The sequence below is a fragment of the Cuculus canorus genome, chromosome 2 (assembly GCF_017976375.1).
Source record: "Cuculus canorus isolate bCucCan1 chromosome 2, bCucCan1.pri, whole genome shotgun sequence".
In the NCBI taxonomy this organism is placed as follows: domain Eukaryota; kingdom Metazoa; phylum Chordata; class Aves; order Cuculiformes; family Cuculidae; genus Cuculus; species Cuculus canorus.
Window position 1 is genome coordinate 34,549,863 of NC_071402.1, and position 21,015 is coordinate 34,570,877.

Genomic DNA, 21,015 nt, shown 5'->3' on the forward strand with positions numbered 1-21,015 from the left:
GCAGTCTTGCTCAGAACTTCATGTCACTAATACACAGTGGGAACCTTTATTGCAGACAAACCTAAGCAAGACTTTGACTACTACCTTGGCTAACATTACACAAAGTTACTAATTACTAGTTAAAACTGCTTAGGTACAATGTTGAATGTAGAAACCTGCAAAATTAGAGCACTGGCAAGACTGCTATATGCAGGTAGCTCAAATCCTTGTTTTGTTACCTATAACTTACCTTGAATTATTGTTACAGCTTTAAAGAAGCTGCATACTGCACTCTCATTTGTCAGAAACCTGCTATAACTTTCTTAAACTGTTGGTTTGCAGATGTGCTAGCATTCCTTGATGAAGGACAAAGGCTTATTTTCTCAAGATCCTGAAATTCATGATGTATGCTAAAAAGGAATTATGCCCTAGGGTTGAGAAAATTTACTGTTAATACATTCAGCATCTCTGCAGAACCTAAAGACTACTGCTTGCTGCTGTTTCTAGCAGCTGCAAGAAGAAACCACAGTGTTTGGTGGCAAGAATGAGGAAGGTGATCTGGCTGAGGTCTGATCCACAGCAGGAGTGTGAAACAGACCTTTGTAACTGTACTTCACTATTTTATCTTAATGCAAAAAGGCCTCTAAAACAGGAGGCAGCAAGGTTATCTTAATATATCCTGAACAAGAATATATTTCTTTCTTTGTAGCCAGGAAAAAGGTACCTCTGAGAGGTTTAGGCAGATGCTTTTCCTTGTAAGGTTCTTGTAAAATAAAAACCTTATCCAAGGATAAAGGTATAGAAGATATCTGAATTGAAGAGATTTCACTTTTAAAAGAACACTGTGATATGTTAGTTCAAGTCACTTGATTCACACCATTATGATAGTGGAAAGTATCAGCTTTTTGAGGTTGGGGAACTCTTTTCTGCACAATGTGAATCAAGAGAAACAGTGTATTACCATCATCCATCTGTTAGGGTCTCTCACTAAAAGGACGTTTACAGTGACCAACTAACATTCTGATACCTGCATCTGAGCCAATCTTTGTTTGTTGTCACTGCAGCCAGAGACAGTGGAGAGCATAGATGAAACATGTCTCACGAGCTGTGTTATCAGCGTCAGTATACATTCATCACCGAGTCCCACTTCAGCCATTCATTTTCAAGATCTCCCTTTCCTGCTAGTCTAAGTCACTTCTTTCAATAGAAGGCAGGTGGCATAAGAGAACCAAGAGATATTAAAAGCTAGTACACTTTCCATGTTTTCCACCTCTTCTGCAAGACAGTAAGTGCTATTATGCCAATATACACAAGTTCAAAATAATCTTCTACCTAGAACTTCAGCTTAATTCTTAAAAGAAAATAAAAATACCCAGCATGTTTACTGCTTATAAGAATACACAGAGTACCACATTTTTAACTAAAAAACCAGGAATCAGTTTGTAAAATTAGCAATACCAATACATACATATTTTTTTGTTATAACTTACTGACAGAGATGACAAAATTTCTAAGTGACATACACCAGATTAGAACTGGTTATTATGGCTAGTAAAATTATAAAGAGCTCAATTTGACTGGAGATACCACCTTCCAGAATTACAGAACACTTGACTCTGTATTAGCCTCTACCAAGCTAAACACGTTACTGGACATTTAATACTGCCATGTACACACTTGATCTTTCTTAAATCAATGCGAGCTTTTCCACATGTCAGAAATCAGGTCACCTGTTTCATATAGATAGAACAGGCTTTTTGTTTAAGTCATCACTACCCAAACAAGTGACCTTACATGAACTTTTTATAACTATTCTGTTTCATGGTTTAGGACAGCAACACTGCTGGATGCTCTGAGACTAGAAGAAGTTATTCTGCAAAGCTAGACTAGGCCCTTATGTAGGGAAAGATGAAGAGTTGACTCCTGTAGTCCAAACTAATCTTGTTCAATCCTGCACAATGTTCTCCACCGGTCTTTTAACATGACACTAGTTCGGTTGTTGAAGTCACCATGGACCAAAATTTTAGCCCAGTTACCCACTCCAAACTCCCTTACTCCTGATTTCAGTTCCAAGTCTTCTTTGTAAGTCCATTTCTGGGGGAAGAACAGAGGAAAGCTATCAATGCAAAGTCTAAGCTTATAGCAAATATAAAAGCAACTTATTATACCACACTCTTGTTATTACAGGGTACAGATGTGTGAGGGTCAGTAGGGTCCTTTTAATTTCTTTTGAACACTATAACTTGACACTAAATACAATGTTACAACACAGTAGCATACATCAGGTGGAATGAGAACCACATGTTTTGAAGTTCACAGGTTACAGGAGGGAAAGGAAAAAAAAAGACATCAGGCAAAATTTTGCTTCATTCAAAACATGCTTTCCAAAATTGTACTTGATTAGCTAATTAGCCACGATAAACCTTGATTGATCCTAAGCATGATTACAGAAGAGAAAGCTTTTTCAGACACATTAGGAACTGAGAATCAAGACACCATTTACCAACAAAGAAATTTCAGTGTACTTGGAAAAAACAAAACCTAATGTTTAAAATGCTGGTAGAGGCAAAATGACATATTGCATTTGAAAGTGAGATCAATATCCTCAGGTAACAGCTATGCATTAATTTTTGGCCATTTGTTGAGCCCACTTATGTCTCACTGTCATGACCTACAAGTTTTTTAATCTTTTTAACTACTGCAATTTCAATATAGTATATTACATATATTCATTATTTCACTCTGGAAAATCATTTAGCAACTTTAATATGATATTATTTTAAATTATTTTAAAACAACATATTCTGCTGGAATCTGATCCTCCACAAATGTCTACAAGTCTTTGCTTAATACACAACTAATCATACTGATGTATGATAGACACACCTCCTTAGGCAAACTGATTTGCATATCATCTATGCCAATACAGGACCAGATCATCAGTTGAAACAGTTACATAGGAAAATTGTTCCTAAAAAGCAAGTATCAATTTCTACTCTAAATTGCAGTTCGATAGCATAGTCTTTCAAAATTTATTCCCCAAAATCTGAAATGTAAAGACTTCAAATACAGAAAAAATGTAAACGTAAAAATGTTAATGAGATTGACATGTTCAGGGAAGTATATTGCATAGCTGTTCTATTTAATTTATCTGTGTTCACTTCTGGTTCTTGCAGAAATGTCCTGCTACTCCTGATAGTCTCATGGTACCTGTTAAAATTTAGGCGAGGTTGGTCAGGCAAGTCCAGGTTGATTTCAGCTACTAACATGGTATGAATAAGCTGGGTTCAGGACAGGGCTGATGACACACGTAGCCAACCTGGCAGGGATTGGCATTAACTCAGCTGCAAGGGAGGTTTGGTCCTGGCTGCCAGTTATACCTTCCCCATCTCCAACTCTAGCCCGAGTTGGATGACCTGATGTTAACAGTCCGAAGTAGCACAGTGGGCTCAGGATAGATGTTGTGACCAAGAGGAGCATATATGTGTCTTGTCACTTTTCTTTTGAGTCTCTGGTTAACCTCCAGCAGCCAGGCAGAAGGGTCCTGAGCTAGGGTGGCTGGATGAGTTGGCTGCTTCCATCATCCTTTCACAGTTTTTTGTAGCCAGTAGGGTTTGGTCAAGTTGTGAGTTCTCCCGAGAGCATACGTATATGATAATCCTTACGTGTTGGGGGAACTAATCCTTAGCTAATGTACCTACAATGATAAATTTGAAACCTCACTTCTAGAGCCTTGAGGCCTCCCAAAGGAGACCTACATTAACAAATCCTCAGGTTGTTTGGAACAACTGGATTGAAAAAGAAATGTTTACATAACTTCAGTAGAGGTGTAAAGTGGCTGAAGCTCAAGGCCTAGTATAATTTGGGGGATGAAAAGTTTACCAGAGTACATACAAGACCTCCTCCTGTAAGTAACAGATCACTTCCAACTGTGAAATGGATAAATGGTGTTAGCTATCAAGCAGGAGGAAAATTAAGAGAATCAGGCTATGGCTGACCTTTAAAACTTGTGAAGAACTGGGTAGTTTGTGAAGGAATCTTACAGAAGTTTAAGCTTGATAAATCCAAGTAGTAGAACTGAGTAGTTCAGAGGAAATAAGTGAATTAACAGGGGAAACAAACATCACTTAACTCTACAAATATTGCACACAGTGGAAATGTAAATCTCCTGGCTGCTTGTCATTAGATAAATGCATACAATCCTGCTTGTGCACAAGAGGTGGCTGGGCAGGACAACCCAGGGTCAGCCAGTATGACTGCCAGTGGGCACAAGAGGCCCATGTGTCCAAGGATGCTCAGACAAAATTGTCACCTGACCCATTCCCAGTGCCTGAATTGTTCATGATTTTAAGAGCAGAATCTTTTAAGGATCCCTATAGAAGAGTTCCAGCTCATTAGGAGAGTAGAAAGTAGAAAAAGTAGGTAACATTCAGCCTCATCAAAATTGGTTATTCTGCAACAAGTGAAAATTTGGCATCTATACAGTGTGCAAACTGAGGTACATGAAGATTAAACTTCACATCTGAAAGCTGGAGTTATTTCAGCTTACTGCAACTATCAGCGCCTCTTCAAAAAGCTATGATCACTGAACTTCACTAACCAGTGAAAGAATTATGAGTGGTAGTGGTTCAACTGTCATTGTAAACAGTTTGAAACCTAAAACTTCTCTAGGAATCTATCCTTCATCCCAAATACTTCCTTTTTCCAATACATCCTGTTCTACAGATCTTTTGCAACACTAGCAGTAAATTTTTTTACTATTATTAAAAGGCTACAGATTTCATTGGAACCATCTAGTACACCTCATTTCATGGCATGCCAGAAAACTTTTCTAAACAAAATCTTTATTCAAGTAACACAGTTATGCTTGACCTGAAGCACCGGAGAATTCAAGTGCTTCCAGCAGAGACAATCACAACCTTTGTTACTTGTTGTAATGACTAATTACATTTGCTGTTAAAAGCGTTTGATTTTTTTGTTTGTTTGTTTTGCTTTTAAATTAGTTACATTGAGCTTTTTTAAAAATAAAATTTCTTTGGTTTAACATATAAACAAGGACCCTGCCTCACAGGTAAATCAGAGACTAATTCATTCTCTTCACCGAAAATCTATGTAGAGCAGGAACTTGCCTCCCCCCTCTCCACACACACACAAACAAACAGCCTGTTCCCTCTAGGATAGCATTCTGTAGACTCTAGCATTGCCCTGTTATAGGCTAGCAAGAATGGTTGAGAGGCTGGACATAATGCAGCACTATGCTCGAGTGAACCTAATCACAGTGCCTAGTCCAGTCTAGCTCAGAATACTGGCAGAGTGAGCTTGTGTTTGCCAGACAGACTGCATAGACATACCCTCACATATCTAAGGATTTTGTTATTCCTTAGAGTCCGTTCTGCTCTAGTAACCTGTCTTCCTTTGATTATGCATTCTGGGTCTCTATCTGCTCTGCTTTTTGTCCCCCCTCCAAGTTTAAATATATGGATTTTCTTTATTCCCCACATACAGGTCTAACTAAATTCTGAAAATGCAGATTTTCAGACACATTCTTTAATTGAAGAAAACTGTCATCCAAATTTTAGACAACTCACAGGACTTGCCATACACATACAAGATATAAAGTTGAGTACAAACAGTTCCCTACATTCTGTGACTCTTGCACCACCTAATTTAGGAATAAGAAAAGAAAGCACACTTCCTTTCAATAGCACTGAAGGCTGTTGTATGCAGCTAACTGAAAACACAGCAATGAAAGGCTAAAAACAGGCACTGAACCATTGCAATGCAATGCCATTTACCAAACAGGAGCAAACAATGCCAACATTGAAAGAGGGACAACATGGAAAAGGAAGTCAACAGCTCTAACATTCGCTGCATTCTTTCATGCATGCAGACAATTTACAATCCAGATAATTAAGCAAAAGAGCAGATTTATTGTCTAAAAGGCCAATAGCACTGCTTTCTATATAGTATTTATGAGATGTCTTACTGACAGGGATTATGGTATAAGTTTCAGGCAGATAGCAAATACCTACATTTTAGATGTTTAAAGAAACATAGTTCTGAATTTTAATTTCTGTCAAGTTTTTATAACATTTTCAATGAGTTCTTTGTTACCATCAGATGTAGTTTTCTATAACTTAAGTCTACATTTCAATTAAGGTTGAACTACAGTAACAGTATTAAGCACGTGACATCTATTTTTCTCTAGTGATATCTGTGCACAAGACCTAGACAAAGACACAGTGCTTGTAGCTGACCTCATAACAGACTACCTCAACATAAAAATAGATGAATATAAAACTGTCACTAGTGCAGTGTAAGTTACGGTCCAACAAGTTTAAATCTTGGTGTCGAGAAAAAATGAATAAAGACTGATGGAAGTGAGCATGAAGCTTTCAATAGGACCTCAACCAGTTTGGGGACAGCATATAACTGAAGACTTAACCAGCACTTTAGTAAAAATGCTTAGAGAACTATGAATAAGTAAGTACAACGCTCCTCTAGGCCAGTCTGAAAAAAAGCATAAGCAGGTTTGTCCCTCCCTGTTATATGGAAAAATGAACAGCAGAAAAATGAAACAGCTCACACCAAAATGGACGTACGTTTATAAATTGCATGGTTATCTAAACAGACTCCATATTGCTTCCTAAAAGAGATTCTCAAGAGGAATTCAACAATGGCAATACATTTACGTACTACTAATCTCATTCAGAAGTGTTTATCATTTTTAAAAGATAATTGAAGAAAACTGGCTATGTAAAAAATCAATATGTAACAGTCCACCCTGACATCAAAATCAGCTTCAAATCCCTATTAAGGCAGACGCTTCTGTACTTCCCACCAATAAGGAATTCTATCATAAGTGTACATAGAATCATTTTGAAGTAATTCAGTGAAGTAGGCTTACCCATGAAGCGAATGCAGAGGACTATTTGAAATGTAGCATTATAAAGACATTATTTGGTTTATAAAAACTAGAACAGTTTCCCAAGTAAATATGTATTTTCACCTCATATAAGCAAAGTATTGAATTATAAAATTGCAAAATCTTTAAACTTCTGCGTGAGAAAACAAAAGGTCTTTGATGTTTGCCCAAAACTCTCATGAGCAAATGACATCCTGAACTCTATAATCCAAACAGTGGAAAGAATTTTTTATTTCTTCACCTTTTAAAAAAAAGAAACGCACCTCAGACTAAACTTAGTAACAGTGCATTTCAACAAATTAAAGGCTCATAAGCATTAACAACAATATTTAAGACTGCAGAAAAACGTCCTTTCCTTTTTTTAAGGACAGGAATTAGAACCTCAAACAGTTTCAGGAGCTGTAGCTCAGCTTGAGTAATGTGGAAAAACTTAAACCCAGGCATTTTGGAGACCAAGTCAAACAAAGTTAGGAAAAAAAATAATCTATGCAGTGCAGATTAATTTTACCTCCACTTATAATAGAGAATGGATACAAACCTGTCTTCTTCGGCCACAAGCCAAAGTATCTCCATGTTGTTGCCTATTTTGCAAGCTGTTCAGACCTAGAAGACAGTTAATAGACATCCAGACCAATGAGGAGTCAACATTAAGGCAGCAGTTTTGCATGCTACCATTTAGATGAGACAATGTACACTATTTTATATGCCTTGACAATCTCAGAAAATTTCAGTGTCTGTTTATATATCAATATATTTGTATGCAAATAAATCTTATCTCAGAAAATATAGTGACATTTTTGAACAGAATATGTGACAGGGCTCACGGAAGAATGAAATGTATTTAATGTATTTAAAACAATCATGTAAAAATTGTTACATGATAGTGAAACATTGTTATTTCATGTTGGTGAAAATATTTTATAATACATACTGCTCTCATTTTACATAAAGAGAATGGAAACTAACCAGCCATCAGAACTATAATACTTTTTATTCAGGTTCTGTCATTTCCACAGAATCTGATGCATTCAGGTTCTGTGACATGCATCCAGGGCATCTTAAGAGTCTCTGCTTCCAAATACAATATGGCCACATGTGGAGGCTATAATACTATCTCTTCGTGGTAATAGGGTGCTAATGTTTTTTTCAGAACCTACTTGTAAGTATTATCTAATCCATGTTATAAGTTTTAAAAACATAATACCAGGAAGATGCATGAACATACTAACTCTGAATTTTAAACTATGATTTGTGTTTCCTATCATGCAATTTTTTTAGTTCCTCCTCCCAAAATTATCTAGGTCCAAAGCCAGAAAGAGACAAGATTTGGGACTTCTTTGGCAGCTCTATTCTGCTGAGAATACTGTAAATCTCAGTAAAGCAAACAATCAAGGGAGAAGAGACCAACCAGTGAGGGGAGACCAGCTCCCATCTTGCTACAACCTCCTTCTAGACAGCTGTAGAGTGCAATAAGAACACCCCTCAGTCTCCTTTTCGCCAAGCTAAACAACCCCACCTGCCTCATCTGCTCCTCATGAGGCTTGGGCTTTAAACCCTTTACCAGATTTGTTGCCATTCTTTAGACATACTCCAGAAGCCCAATGTCTTTCTTGTAGTGAGAAGCCCAAAACTGAACACAGTATTTGAGGTGCAGCCTCACCAGCACCAAGTACAGGGGAAGGATCACTTCTGTAGTCCTGCTGGCCACAGCATTCCTGATACAGGCCAGAATGTCATTGGCCTTCTTGGCCACCTGGTCACACTGCTGGCTCATATTAAGCAACACTCCCAGGTCCTTCTCCTCCAGGCAGCTCCTCAGCTACTCCTCTCCAAGCCTATAGTATTGCGTGGGTTGTTGCAACCCAAGTGCAGGATCTGGCACTTGCCCTTGTTGAACCTCATGCAACTGGCCTTGATCCATTGATCCAGCCTGTCCAGGTCCCTCTGTAGGGCCTGTCTACCCTCAGGCAGATAAGCACTTGCACCCAACTTAGTATCATCCGCAAACTTACTGAGGGTGCACTTGATTCCCTTGTCCAAGTCACTCAAAGATATTAAACAGAACAGGCCCCAAGTACTGAGCCTTGGAGAATACTGCTTGCAACTGGCCACCAGCTGGATTTAACTCCATTCATCACAATCCTTTGTGCCTGGCCATCCAGCTAGTGTTTTACCCGGTGAAGCATATGCCCAATAAAGCCATGGATGGCCAGCTTCTCTAGGAGAATGCTGTGGGAGACAAAGGCCTAACTGAAGTCCAAGCAATGCCCACAGCCTTTCCCTCATCCACTAGGCAGGTCACCTGATCAAAGGAGATCAGGTTAGTCCAGCAGGACCTGCCCTCCTGAACCCATGCTGACTGGGACTGATGGCCTGGTTGTTCTATATGTTGTCACCATATCAAACCACCAACACATTTATTTCAGAGGGAAAGGAGAAAGTGTTTGACATGACTGTTTTGGAAGTGTAAAAATATGCTAATACTCACTCTGAAGAACCCTGCTCACTCTCTGTTTCTGTCCTGAATGATGCCTGCGAAGAAAATAGTACTGAAGTAAATATACACAGAACTTCATGAAAAGTCTATGACCAAGAGCAACAACAAAAACATTTTTACCTTACTGTGGGGTTTATGTCTCCAGTTGACTGATTTGTAATACACTGTTGCTCTTTCACTGATCTTTAAAAAAAAAAATGTGATTCAACAATATTTAAAATGAAAGAAAAGCCCAAGTTTTCTTTCAGAAACAATGGCATACAAACACTAAGAGTTACAATCCATTAAACCTCTTCTCTTTACTTCCCTATACCTGGAGGAGAAATACACAAGACATTACACATTTAAGATGAAATCATGAAGCATTTCACACATACCTTCCTCATAACCTAGGAATTGCTTCCAAATGTTTTCTGATCAAGTCTTTCATCATACCTCTCAGATGCAACTGTTTCAGGAGCTGTTCTCAAAAAAAGTCTTATGACTTGTCTTCCTGTATACTCTGCCTCCATCAGTCAATTTCCTTAACTAAATGATACCAAATATTCCAAGGTATAGAACTGCAGAAATACAAGCTCTATCCCAACTAAAAGTTACTATTTATTCTTCATGAAAAACAACTGGTGGTAAACCTATAACTGTAGTATTTTTCAAAATAAAGTCAATGGAGTGGGTGAAGAAACTGGGCTTCAAGTTCCTCCAGCATTCCTCTGAAAATTATCTAACTGTCTTGCCACAGTCATGGACAATTTTCCATAACAGCAGTAAGGGAATCTTGTGTTTAGCTATAAGAAAAAAGTAATAGACTAATACCCCTTCCTTACTCTCTTTCTTCTCCAGAGGACATACAGCCTAAAATTAGGAGGGCAGGACTAGCAGGAGTTCAATCAAGCATGGAGAAAAAGAGCGAATATTTCTATGCTGTTATTGTTATACAACCCTGACAGCTGTTTAAACTGAAAAACGTGCATCTTCAACAAGTATTTATACTTAATGCCAAGCTATTTGATATAAATGCCAAGTGTAACAACCACAGAAAAGCCAAAACTTAAAAATAGAGAATGTGCTTTTTGTTAATTTTCTATTGGATGGCAGTTTGGAATTCAACATCCTTCCTTCTACCTACTCTTAGTTCTAGAAGTTTCAAGTTACTGTCCAAGCACGTCCTTCAGCAGCATAATGCTGAATACAAACCTTTGTTTTGTTTCCAAACTATTTTCATCATTTTCACTGACATTCATGGTTTTGTTTTGCAATGCTGTTGCTCCCAGTCCTTTAGACTCCACCTGTTTGGTGGCTGCCTGTGAGAAATGGAATTGATACTTTAAAATTAAAGTCAGTCAGTACCTAGATATTAATTTACACCAAGATTAATGTGTACTCTCCATTAGGACTAACAGTGCTTGTTTTGCAGACCCATCAGAGGTGCTACTATTAAAATTAGGAATTTCAAAGCAACTGTGTTAAGTGGAAATCCATCAAGATCTTTACCAGCTAATATGTCAGAAGTTTTAGTCAAAGCTGCAATTTACATGGAAACACAGAAATATAATGAATACTTGCACAGTAAGTAAACATATAAACATGTTAAATATACACCAGAGATTAACTAAGACTGCAAATAGTACCAAAGTACTCCAAAACAGAAAGACCTCACAAGTTCATCTAGTCCTGTAGCACATGCCAGGATGAAGAACGCCTACAACACTTTCAAAAGACCTATATCCAATCAGACTTTAGGCTTGTAATGTAACATTTCCCATATTGGCAAAAGAGTTTTGTAACATCCTGGCTAAACTTTTAGCCACAAACTATGATTATTTCTCCTTTAATCTCAAGAGGAGAAAGGAATAGTTCACTACTCTATAGAAATGTCTAGAGAATTGTAAGATTTGTACTTTTCTCTAGATTATTCCCAACTACTTGCTATAATAACACCTTCAAAAAAAAACCCCAAAAACAAAACACTCCACAAAACATTTGTCCATATGAGATCATTTTTACCACTATGCTATCACCTTTCTTCTTTAGCATCCTAAGGTATACCTACAGCCCAAACCATTAAAAAATTCTGGTTGAGTATCATCATCTCTAAGCAGAGCCAACCATCTTCCGTCCAAAACTTGCTATAAATCTCAAAAGGTGATCCGTTTTGCAACACTCAACTATCAAAATGATTCAAAGCTGACAAACTTACTACAGACCCAATATTAATTCTTTTTCTGATTAGCCAGGTGCTCCCACTTCTCATCTATTTATTCTTTCAGAGTTCTTTTCCCTCCTAACCTTCTCTCATCCATCCAATTTTCAGTCTTCTTGAAATCTTAACCCATCCTTCACAGTAGCTTGCAGAATCTTTCAACACTTAAGTGTCAGATAATATAAAAACATTCTCTATTTCAGTCATTCATCTATGAAAATACTGGAAGGTATTCTGGTCATAGAATACTTCCAATCACAGAATCACAGAATCAGAAATTGCATAGCTACCCAACCTACCATATCTTTCATCTGTAAGTTTTCAAAATACCATCTCTTTTACAGGGATTGATGGTAGCTAAATACATATGAAAGGGCACACATTTTTCCATGTGTCTCTCCTGCATGTACCACAGTAACTCAGACCAAACAAAAATATTCAGAAGTAAGATTTGAAACATCGGTACAGAAATTAGGATAGATATGCAGGCAGCTGGGGAGCAACACAGAGGGCCTAGGTATGTTAGTATGGAGTTGCAGGCCTTCTCTGACACCTTCAAGTCTCCATCTCCTCTCAGGCTCAGAGAAATAGCACTGAAAAATAAACTTGAAACTGACAGCTGAGTGAAACCATTAAAAGGTATTCCTTGAATTATACTCTGAATACATTTAATAAGTTCTCTAGTCTTTCTGGTAAGAAAATGAAAACCCTAGAGGACCTTTCAGGTTTGTTTATTTAAAATTTGCTTCTTATTACCTTTAGATGTTCGTGCTTTTGTAATTGAGAAATTCAATACTCTTTTATAAAAAGTAAACATAAGAAATTCTTTACAATCCTCCTGAAGATGAACTGCAGGAGGAATGTTGTTCTTGCCAATTTTAAATCATTCTTGAGCAAGATGCTTAGTAAGAAGCATTTTTATTTACAGGAAAACAGCAACAACAGTCCTCCAGCTGCTAACTCCTTTGACATTCCAAAGCTTCTAGTCAAATTAACAGGTCTTCATCTTTTAATATGAGAAGTCATATAGACTTAAACAACAAACATTAAATATATATTTTCTTTTCAGAAGTCTCCGATCAGAATCACTTCTCTTAAACATGCACTAATGACAGACCTAATTTTAATTATGCTTATTTCCTAACTATTTTTCTAATCAAAACAGCTGTGGGAAAAAAAAGATTCACAAAAGACATTTTAGAGGAGTCTTACTCCTACTAACTTTGTCCTAAACATATATCCAACTTCTCTTTTTAATGAATAATCCAAAGGAAGATAAGACTTCCTTTTCAACTAATACAATAACTGAACATTGTCTACACAACTCCCTTGAAAGTATAGATCTAATCTTACCAGCTACCTCTTTTCAAAGAGGCTTTGAAAATAGTTTTGACATACCTGTATTAAGAAGTTAGTTTCATTTTGTTTCCTGAAAAGTTCAATGTAAGACTTGATTTTACTTGTCAAAAGATCATAACTGAAGCTTTGGAGAAGGGGAACATATGGATCCTTGCTTTTAATTATGGTTGCCAGCTTCATCCTTAAAGACTAAGAAAATCACAGCTTTATACAACATGAACATACACCCTTGCAGTAAACTTGGCATCTATACTAAACAGGACAAAACATCAAACCAAGAGGTAGCTTGACACATTACCTCTTTCAGATAAAGACAAAGTAATACCCACTCTATACTACAGATTCTAATGAGCTTTCCTTCCCTGTGATGCTTCAGTATGTAAAATACTAATCAGAGATGACAAGTGCACTGCAATGGTACAGAAAAAGTTAGCAGACTGATCATCAGGAAGTTACGATGTCTCTTTGAGCCTGTTTACACTGACTTTACTCCGAGAAAACAGCAATATCAAATCCCCAGAATCTGTAGCAACTCACTCCTCGTGAGAAGCAGGAAAGAAGGATGACATTCAGACTGATTCTGCTCACATTGAAGAACTACAGCTAGAAGCATATTTTCTCCCCAAAAATCACCTATTATTTCCATCAGTCCCTTAGCTAAAATTTCCTTTTGTATTTACAAGTGTCACAGGTGTGCAAGTGACTGCATAGGCAGTAATTAGGATGAAGCTATGAAGGTGGCATCTGCTAGCTCTGGAAATGCATTCCCCTCTTCTCTGAGAAGGGCAGTGCTTAATGCAAGTTAAGCAAGTTACTACCTTATCTGATTCCGAGTCTGTAAACAGCCTTTCAAGAACTTCAGCAGCCTCCTTAAAATACCCATTTTCCATATAGACTGCTACAATCTACAATAGAAATAATTACAAGACATGTTGTAATATATTTCAGCTAAGAGTCAGAGAAAACAAGATAAGTCACACTTTTGCAGTTTTTTACCAATTATCTAGTCATAACAGTTAGTTCTGAAGTAATACTAAACCTCAGGTACAAAGGCCTAAAACGTCTCCATCAGGCATTTTAAAGAGGCCTCATTGATGCAAAAAGTTCCATACTTACCTCCTAAGTATTACTTTCATTTTTTCCTGAAAGACTTTCAGTCAGTAGCTGTCAACATGTTGTTACATGTTTCTGCTTGAAATCAAAATTCTTCCAGTTCAAAGAATGATTTTCAAGCAAAAAAGCTATTAATAATATATTTCAAAGCTCAAGATACTAGCATTTTGAAACTGATCTCTCAAATGATATCTCATTTTTTTCAGATTGGCAGCTTTTGAAACAATTAATTGGGATAAACAGGAATAAACTTACATAGGAAAAGGTAACCTGTACAGATCTGTTTACCCTGTACTTGAAAAAACAACAAACTTAAGTTCAATTCAGCCTAGTAGCCCAAGCTTTTTTAAGAAGAGCCTTGCTTCATCACAATGAATAGATAGCATCCTGAAGTACTTTGGCTAAGTCACACACACCTGAATTTGAATCAAGCGACGAATATCTTCATGAAGCTTTTCCAGTTTAAGTTCTTCCCTTTCAAGTAAAGTCCAGAAAGACAGAGCAGATTCCAAAGGTGAAATTCTTTGATCGTCTTCAAAGTAGCAGTCTGAAGGGGGTGGAGGTAGGGAATAAAGAAAAACAACTATTTAAAAAACTTAAGATAAAACTAGATATATTACGTTATTTATACACAATAAAGTAATGTACTATACATAACTTCTATTCCTTCTTCCTCACATAATTTTTAGCTCTCTTGACAGGTGTGTTTAAGAGATCTGAAGTAACTGCCTTCTTTTCAGAGGGTCTAGTTGTTTCTACTCTTGCTAGTAACATTAGTATTGCATTTTTAAGGGAGATATGTCTGCTAATCGTTCACTTAAAATGCCACTTGCAATGCTGCTAAGTTTGGCACCATGTATTTGGGGTGGCATTAGTAATACTTCTACATTGTGCTTGAAGTCAGATTTTTGTTTTTCCTCCTGAGTCTGTACTTCTATGTCTTAACTTTTTGTTATATTTGAAGGGGTTAAACTGAGAAGGAAGTTCGGACAGCTTAACACAGGAGTATCACTGAAGAAAAGCAAAACAGAAACAACCTCCCCCATCACTGTACTGCTGTGCTGACATCAAGGTTTGTGCAAACTCCCAGCAAGCAGGATCAGTGACCAGTTCCAGCAGAAATCTAGCCCGGTCAAATTACCATCCCCTCAACACTCTGGAAATGGTTTCCCAGCCTGGTCATTGCACATCTGCACAAGTAAGTATGTCAGTGCAACAAATGCTGCAGGAGCTGGCAGGTGCTCAAGACTGCTTTTTTCACCCATGGCACTGCCAGCTAAGCTCAAGACATTCTCTAAAGGACAGTCTGACTTATTCCTTCAATTTATAGGGCATCACAGCAGAACCTCTCTCAATATCCTCTCATTCCTTACAGTAAGTATTTTTCAGAAGGAAGGTAAACAATTTAAGGAACACTAAAGAAAAAAAAAACAAAACTGTGATAGCTGCTACAGTAAGACAGGCACCAAAAATGTAAACAGCATTATTAGTACATATACACATTACAAAAAAATAACACTATTTCTCTAATTAGTTTCAAGCAAATATTATGACACATGATATTAAGTTGTTTTGATATTGTAAAAACAAGGTGTTTAACTCTTAAAGAGCTGAGATCTGAAACAGCCTACTCTGTTTTAAGGCTCAATACAGATTAAATATTTTAACAATTGGAAAAGAATTATGAAAGCTATCATACAGTATACTAGTTTTCCTTGTACATTGTGCAACAATATTTGATGCAACACCTAATAAGCACATGTAATCTTCCTCACCATGTAGGTTGTTCTCTACGATGATAGATAAAAACACATTGAGGTCATATTCCCAAGTATTATACAATAATGCAGTTTTAAAGTAGTACCAGAAGAGTTTCTTATTTTGTATATGACTAACTATTTCAGATATTAGAATTTGATTCTCAAGTTAAACTAAATTAAGAGAAGTGGTTTTACCTGACAAGCAACATAAGAAATTTTATTTTCTAAAGACAAGCTTTGTGGCACTGCTAGAATCATAGAATCATAGAATCAACAGGTTGGAAAGGACCCACTAGGGTAGAATACGCTTTTTTCTTCCATGCTCATGCTGGCAAGACAAGTCCTTAAATTCCAATGAGTTTCATCAACAGTGAAAACTTGCAGCAAGAAAGTTAAGTCTTCCAGAAACTTGAGCATGGAAGCAAAATCAGCTTGGCTAAACTAGCAAGTTGTAATTACAGCCAAACAGGAGACATATAACAGTCCCAAGGACCCGCTGCCAGCTGAAAGTCTTACAGCCTTATGTAAGAAACATGGACAGTCCTCCTTTTCATCTATATTCTTACTCCAACTGTGTACCCTACTTTAACCTGTAGAGTTCCATGTCAGAAATAAAGGTACACTCTCTGCTTTAAATTTGCAAATATTGCTCACTAAGAGCTAATCAATCTTTTCCAATATATTTCTTCTGTTGATTCTACTACGACAAGAAAAAAAAAAAACTATAACTTAAGAAGCATATAGTCCTTCAAACTCAAAGCAGCACAAAACAACATTGGTCCTGCATACAATTTAGTCACATGTGGAATACAGCTCAAAATGTGGAATTCAGTCATACAGTAGACGCTATGAGAAACCATACCCAAGACACCTACCTCTGTGTAAGTTCATGCAACTATTTAAACAAGTGAAAAAGAAAGAATCAGAGTATTTACCGAGGTTTCTTCCTTTCACAATTCTTATCAAAAGCTGACAGAGGTGAACCATTTTTTTCTGATGTGTAGGTATTTTGGAGCAGCCTTTAATAAGAGCTGGAAAAGAATAGAAAAATTGTCAGTCTTGCTCCAGCACTGCCACAGTGTGGCTAGAAATATACCAGACACTCTGTTATCTACTAAACTTCTAACCATTATGAAACTGAAGTGCATTTAGTTAATATTCGTCCATGTTAAAAGAACTTAAATGCGATTTACGAATTTGCCCAGAAAAAAATATTCTTCTTGCAGTTCACAACAGTAACCTAAAAGTGGCTAGATGCATCACAAGCTTATACTCATCATATTAGAAGACCACAGCTTCTTACATAAATAAATGTCTTGTATTTCTCAGTAACTTACTAGGAAAGACAACTGTATGCTACAGAGAGCATTTCTGTGGAATGCTCACAAAATATAAGCCACATGCAGACTGGTAACACTTACATGTTGCTATAGCAACCATCAGCCCAAAAGCAGTAAAAGCTACAAGAAAAGCTTAGTCAGAAATGTAGATCTACAAGGGAAATCCTCTTTGCAAGACTGGAAGGTCACAAAGATTATTTATAATTTAGAATGGGAGCTATCATGAGATTATTTCCATCACAATGGCTGCTGTGGACTTCATATTTTAATGTGCTAGATATAATAGTCTTTAACAGCACAAAACAGAAATATTCAAAAAGAAAAGTGAAGAATGCACCAAGTGAGTTCACCAAGCTGCAGACTGAATGCCCTTGGTCAGAAAGTGTTTCTGTCAACATTTCAATGACAGCCTATTGAAAGCCAGGATTCTAGAGCATAGTATCCCCAAGTTTGGCAATGACACAACTAGAGCACATAAGATGTTTTACTCAAAAGTACTCGGCCTACTTATTACTGTATGATCATTTCATAAGAACAATGGATAAGCATGAAATGACAAAGTGATTTAATAGCCCCAAAAGATTACCTAAGATAACATCAAGGAGGATATTGTCATTTGGGCTTGGAAGAAAATATCTACAACTGCTTCAGTCAGAACAGGTGATAAAAGATCTAATTCCTATAGTCAAAATAGGAAGTAAAAAAGAGAATATTGCTTAGAGCAGCAGTAAAATACCACTTGTTATAATCACAAATTCATGCATCTTCCATAGCAAACAATAGAGCTTAATTTCAGAAAGAGTTTGGACGAGTTCAGTGTAGAGATAAGCAGCATCATTGTGCCCTGAAGGTGGAGCCAGAGCTCAGAAGTTTTGGAAGCAGACAGACTACTGTAACTGAAGATTCCACAGAACAACATCGGTCATCTTAGCAAGCTGCTTGAGTCCTTTCAGCTTTTTTCTGTTCTTTTAAAGTGCACCTACATCAGTGCTTTAATTCAGCGCCGAGGTGCATTTATAAAACAAAATTCCTGTGTTTGGTTTGTACAATGAAGCAGTCTTGAGTACACAAATTTTATACCTTTAGAGCTATTCCAAAGAAAAAGAGACCTTGAAATGTTTACTGTGTGGACACCAAGTCCTTAGCAACAATTACATACAACTAATGCGGACAAGCAGAAAAAGATGCAGACTTTCTAAACTTTTCTATACTGTTCATCCTCTCCACTCTCCAAGGTAGTTTCTTTATTAATTCTGTTGTTAATAATGCTCTCAATCATAAACTGATTCTTTCCTATGGCCGTGCAAATATATTTCTTGTCCAAGCCTTTTATTAGAAATTCTAGAAATCCAGTTCCTTGCCACATAGGTAATCTAGACCAGCTAATTCAGGCGTATAGACCATAATATCCTGTCAAGGCAGGATAACATAGGCAAGTCACATAACCTGACCATGCAGCCTAAATCCTTAATCCCAGGTAACCTATTTATTTCTACTTGCCAGTGTACTGAGATGTACAGAAACATTATTAACCTCTTAATAAAAAATCTTGTCTTGTCCCCTTAGCCTTTCTACATTTCTGTACTTCCTTAAGTTTGAATTTACCTTCTTGGTGATAGCAATTCAGCATTTCAGTAGGGGAGTCTCACTTTGACATATGCAAGAGTAACAGTTGTGTACTTCCATAAACAACCACAGCCACTTTTCTAATGCAATCTTATGCCTATGTTTAGCTTCCCTCTTCCCTCCACTAAGACTTACATTTCTGACTTTGTGATCTCATAGCACCAACATGCCCAATTCTTTCCTCTGTTGCTGTACAGAACAGAAACAAATTCCAAATTTGCTATTAGTTCTCAGTTGCATATGAACTTGCATTCTGTACAATTCAATTGTTTCTACTAATACTGTTCTCAAAAGTCCTCCTATTCTTCTCAGGAGATATCCCTATCTGCTTCTGTGTTGATAATGTCTCCACTTCCCACCTTCGTCTTCACGACACTTCATGATTCTCACAGGGAGCCACAGTCCCAAGGCCAAACAACTGAGAAGCATCATCAATAACTTAATTTAGCAGCTCCTCATTCAAAGTACTTAACTATGTTATTTTTCGATTTCTTACCTCTTACAATTTCTCACTAATCATTCTGCATGCCATGGTATTCCAGTCTTTGCAAGTTTAAACAAGTCACACTATCACATCTACTTGATTCAAGAACACACTTCCACACCAAAAAAATTCCCAGGAGCTCCAACTTGGTATCCACAAGATAATTTTTTAACAGAAAAAGCATCATAAACCCATCAAATTTATCTGCAACCTAGACATTTGTCTCCAGCTATTAACTACTCTTAGTCTTAAGTATTTTGCATTTTAAATACAAGTTTATGCATTCAAAACCCAGTCACCAAACTTCATTCCACCTTTGGCTGCTATAGCTCCTGGACACACTTCTAGTCTTCCACCATAACCCTGAATATAAACTCAAAAAATCCAGTGTATTCAAGTAATATTACTCTATTCTTCACCAGGTTTGCATTTCTTCAATAAATCCTCTCCTACTTTTCAGTAGCCTTTAACTCAGCATCCAAGGGCTCCGCTTCAGTAACTGCTGATGGTACACAGACATTCACACAATATATTCAAGCTTCATAGAATCAAGATGATTGATTAGCACCAACGTTTCTATTCACCTAGTCATCTAAAAGTCCTCACTCCCAGCTCCTCAGTAACCACTGCTTTCTTGGAACAGTTCAGTTTGCTTCCCTCCTCCCTGGTCTCACACAACCAAACCATCAAAATTCCACAAAACTGCTATTAGAATTATTAGATTCATAGAGTAGTTTGGTTTGAAAGGGACCTTAAAGATCATGTAGTTCCAACCCTCCTGCCATGGACAGGGACATCCCACTAGATCAGGCTGCCCAAGGCCCCATCCAACCTGGCCTTTAGCAGGTCCGGGAATGGGGCAGTCACAATTTCCCTGGGCAACCTATGCCAGTGTCTCACCACTCTCGTGGTGAAGAAATACGTCCTTATACCTAGTCTAAATCTGCCCCGTCCAGTTTATACCCATTGCCCCTCGTGGTATCACTACAAGCTTTTGTGAATAGTCCCTCTCCAGCTTTCTTGTAGGCTCCTTTCACGTACTGGAAGGTCACTACAAAGTCTCCATTAAAATATAAAGTCCCTTCCAAGCCAAACTATTCTATGATTCTATGACCCGAGCAGAGCGCCAGCGGACAGGCCCGCGCTCCGCATCGCTCACCCTGCGCCACAGCACTCCACCGCCGGAACTCGGCCGCGGGCGCCGCACCGAAGTGCCGGCACAGGCAGCAGCAGGCGAACTCCAACATCCACTCGGCGGCCACGGCCTCCACCTCAGCCGACAGGGGCGAACGGGGCCGGCAACCAGCGCCCGCCTCACGCAGGGACGTCTCGCCCGCTCCCGCCATCTTTAAACCGCGCGCCAACGGCCGCCGACCCCGCCCCCACCGAACGGCCCCGCCCCTTCGCATGCGGCCGCCAATCAGCGCGGCCACCTCCAGGCCACGGCCACCACCACGTCAGCCGCTGGGCGGGGCCGTGCCCGACCGTCCTCGGGGAGAGGCGGGGCCTGGGGCGAGGCGGGGCCTGGAGTGAAAGAGGCGGGGCGTGTTGCCGGTAGGCGGGGCTGTGGGAGAGGCGAGGCTTAGAGTGGGGAGGCGGGGCCTGGGGAGAGGCAGGGCCGGGGAGCAGGGGGGCTTAGGGTGGGGAGGCGGGACCTGTGGTGGGTGGGCGGGACCCGGGAGAGGCGGGGCCTGTGGGAAAGGGGGGCCTAGGGTGAGGAGACGGGGTCCCT

The 21,015-nt window shown here is 38.4% G+C and overlaps 1 protein-coding gene across 2 annotated transcripts; it reads right to left on the reverse strand.

The window, feature by feature from the left end:
- Positions 1–23: 23 nt before the first annotated feature.
- Positions 24–20,643, reverse strand: TERF1 (telomeric repeat binding factor 1). 2 transcript variants are annotated; one of them, XM_054059970.1, is made up of 10 exons: positions 20,443–20,643; positions 16,769–16,864; positions 14,490–14,620; positions 13,779–13,865; positions 13,000–13,149; positions 10,596–10,702; positions 9,522–9,584; positions 9,393–9,436; positions 7,443–7,507; positions 24–2,073 (listed from the first exon to the last, which is right to left on the reverse strand). In XM_054059970.1, the coding sequence occupies exons 1-10, from the start codon at positions 20,627–20,629 to the stop codon at positions 1,915–1,917; spliced, it is 1,089 nt and encodes a 362-aa protein (XP_053915945.1). In that variant the 5' UTR covers positions 20,630–20,643; the 3' UTR covers positions 24–1,914. The 2 variants fall into 2 exon arrangements, with proteins under 2 accessions (XP_053915945.1, XP_053915944.1); XM_054059969.1 differs by having other exon boundaries at positions 16,709–16,864.
- Positions 20,644–21,015: the final 372 nt, after the last annotated feature.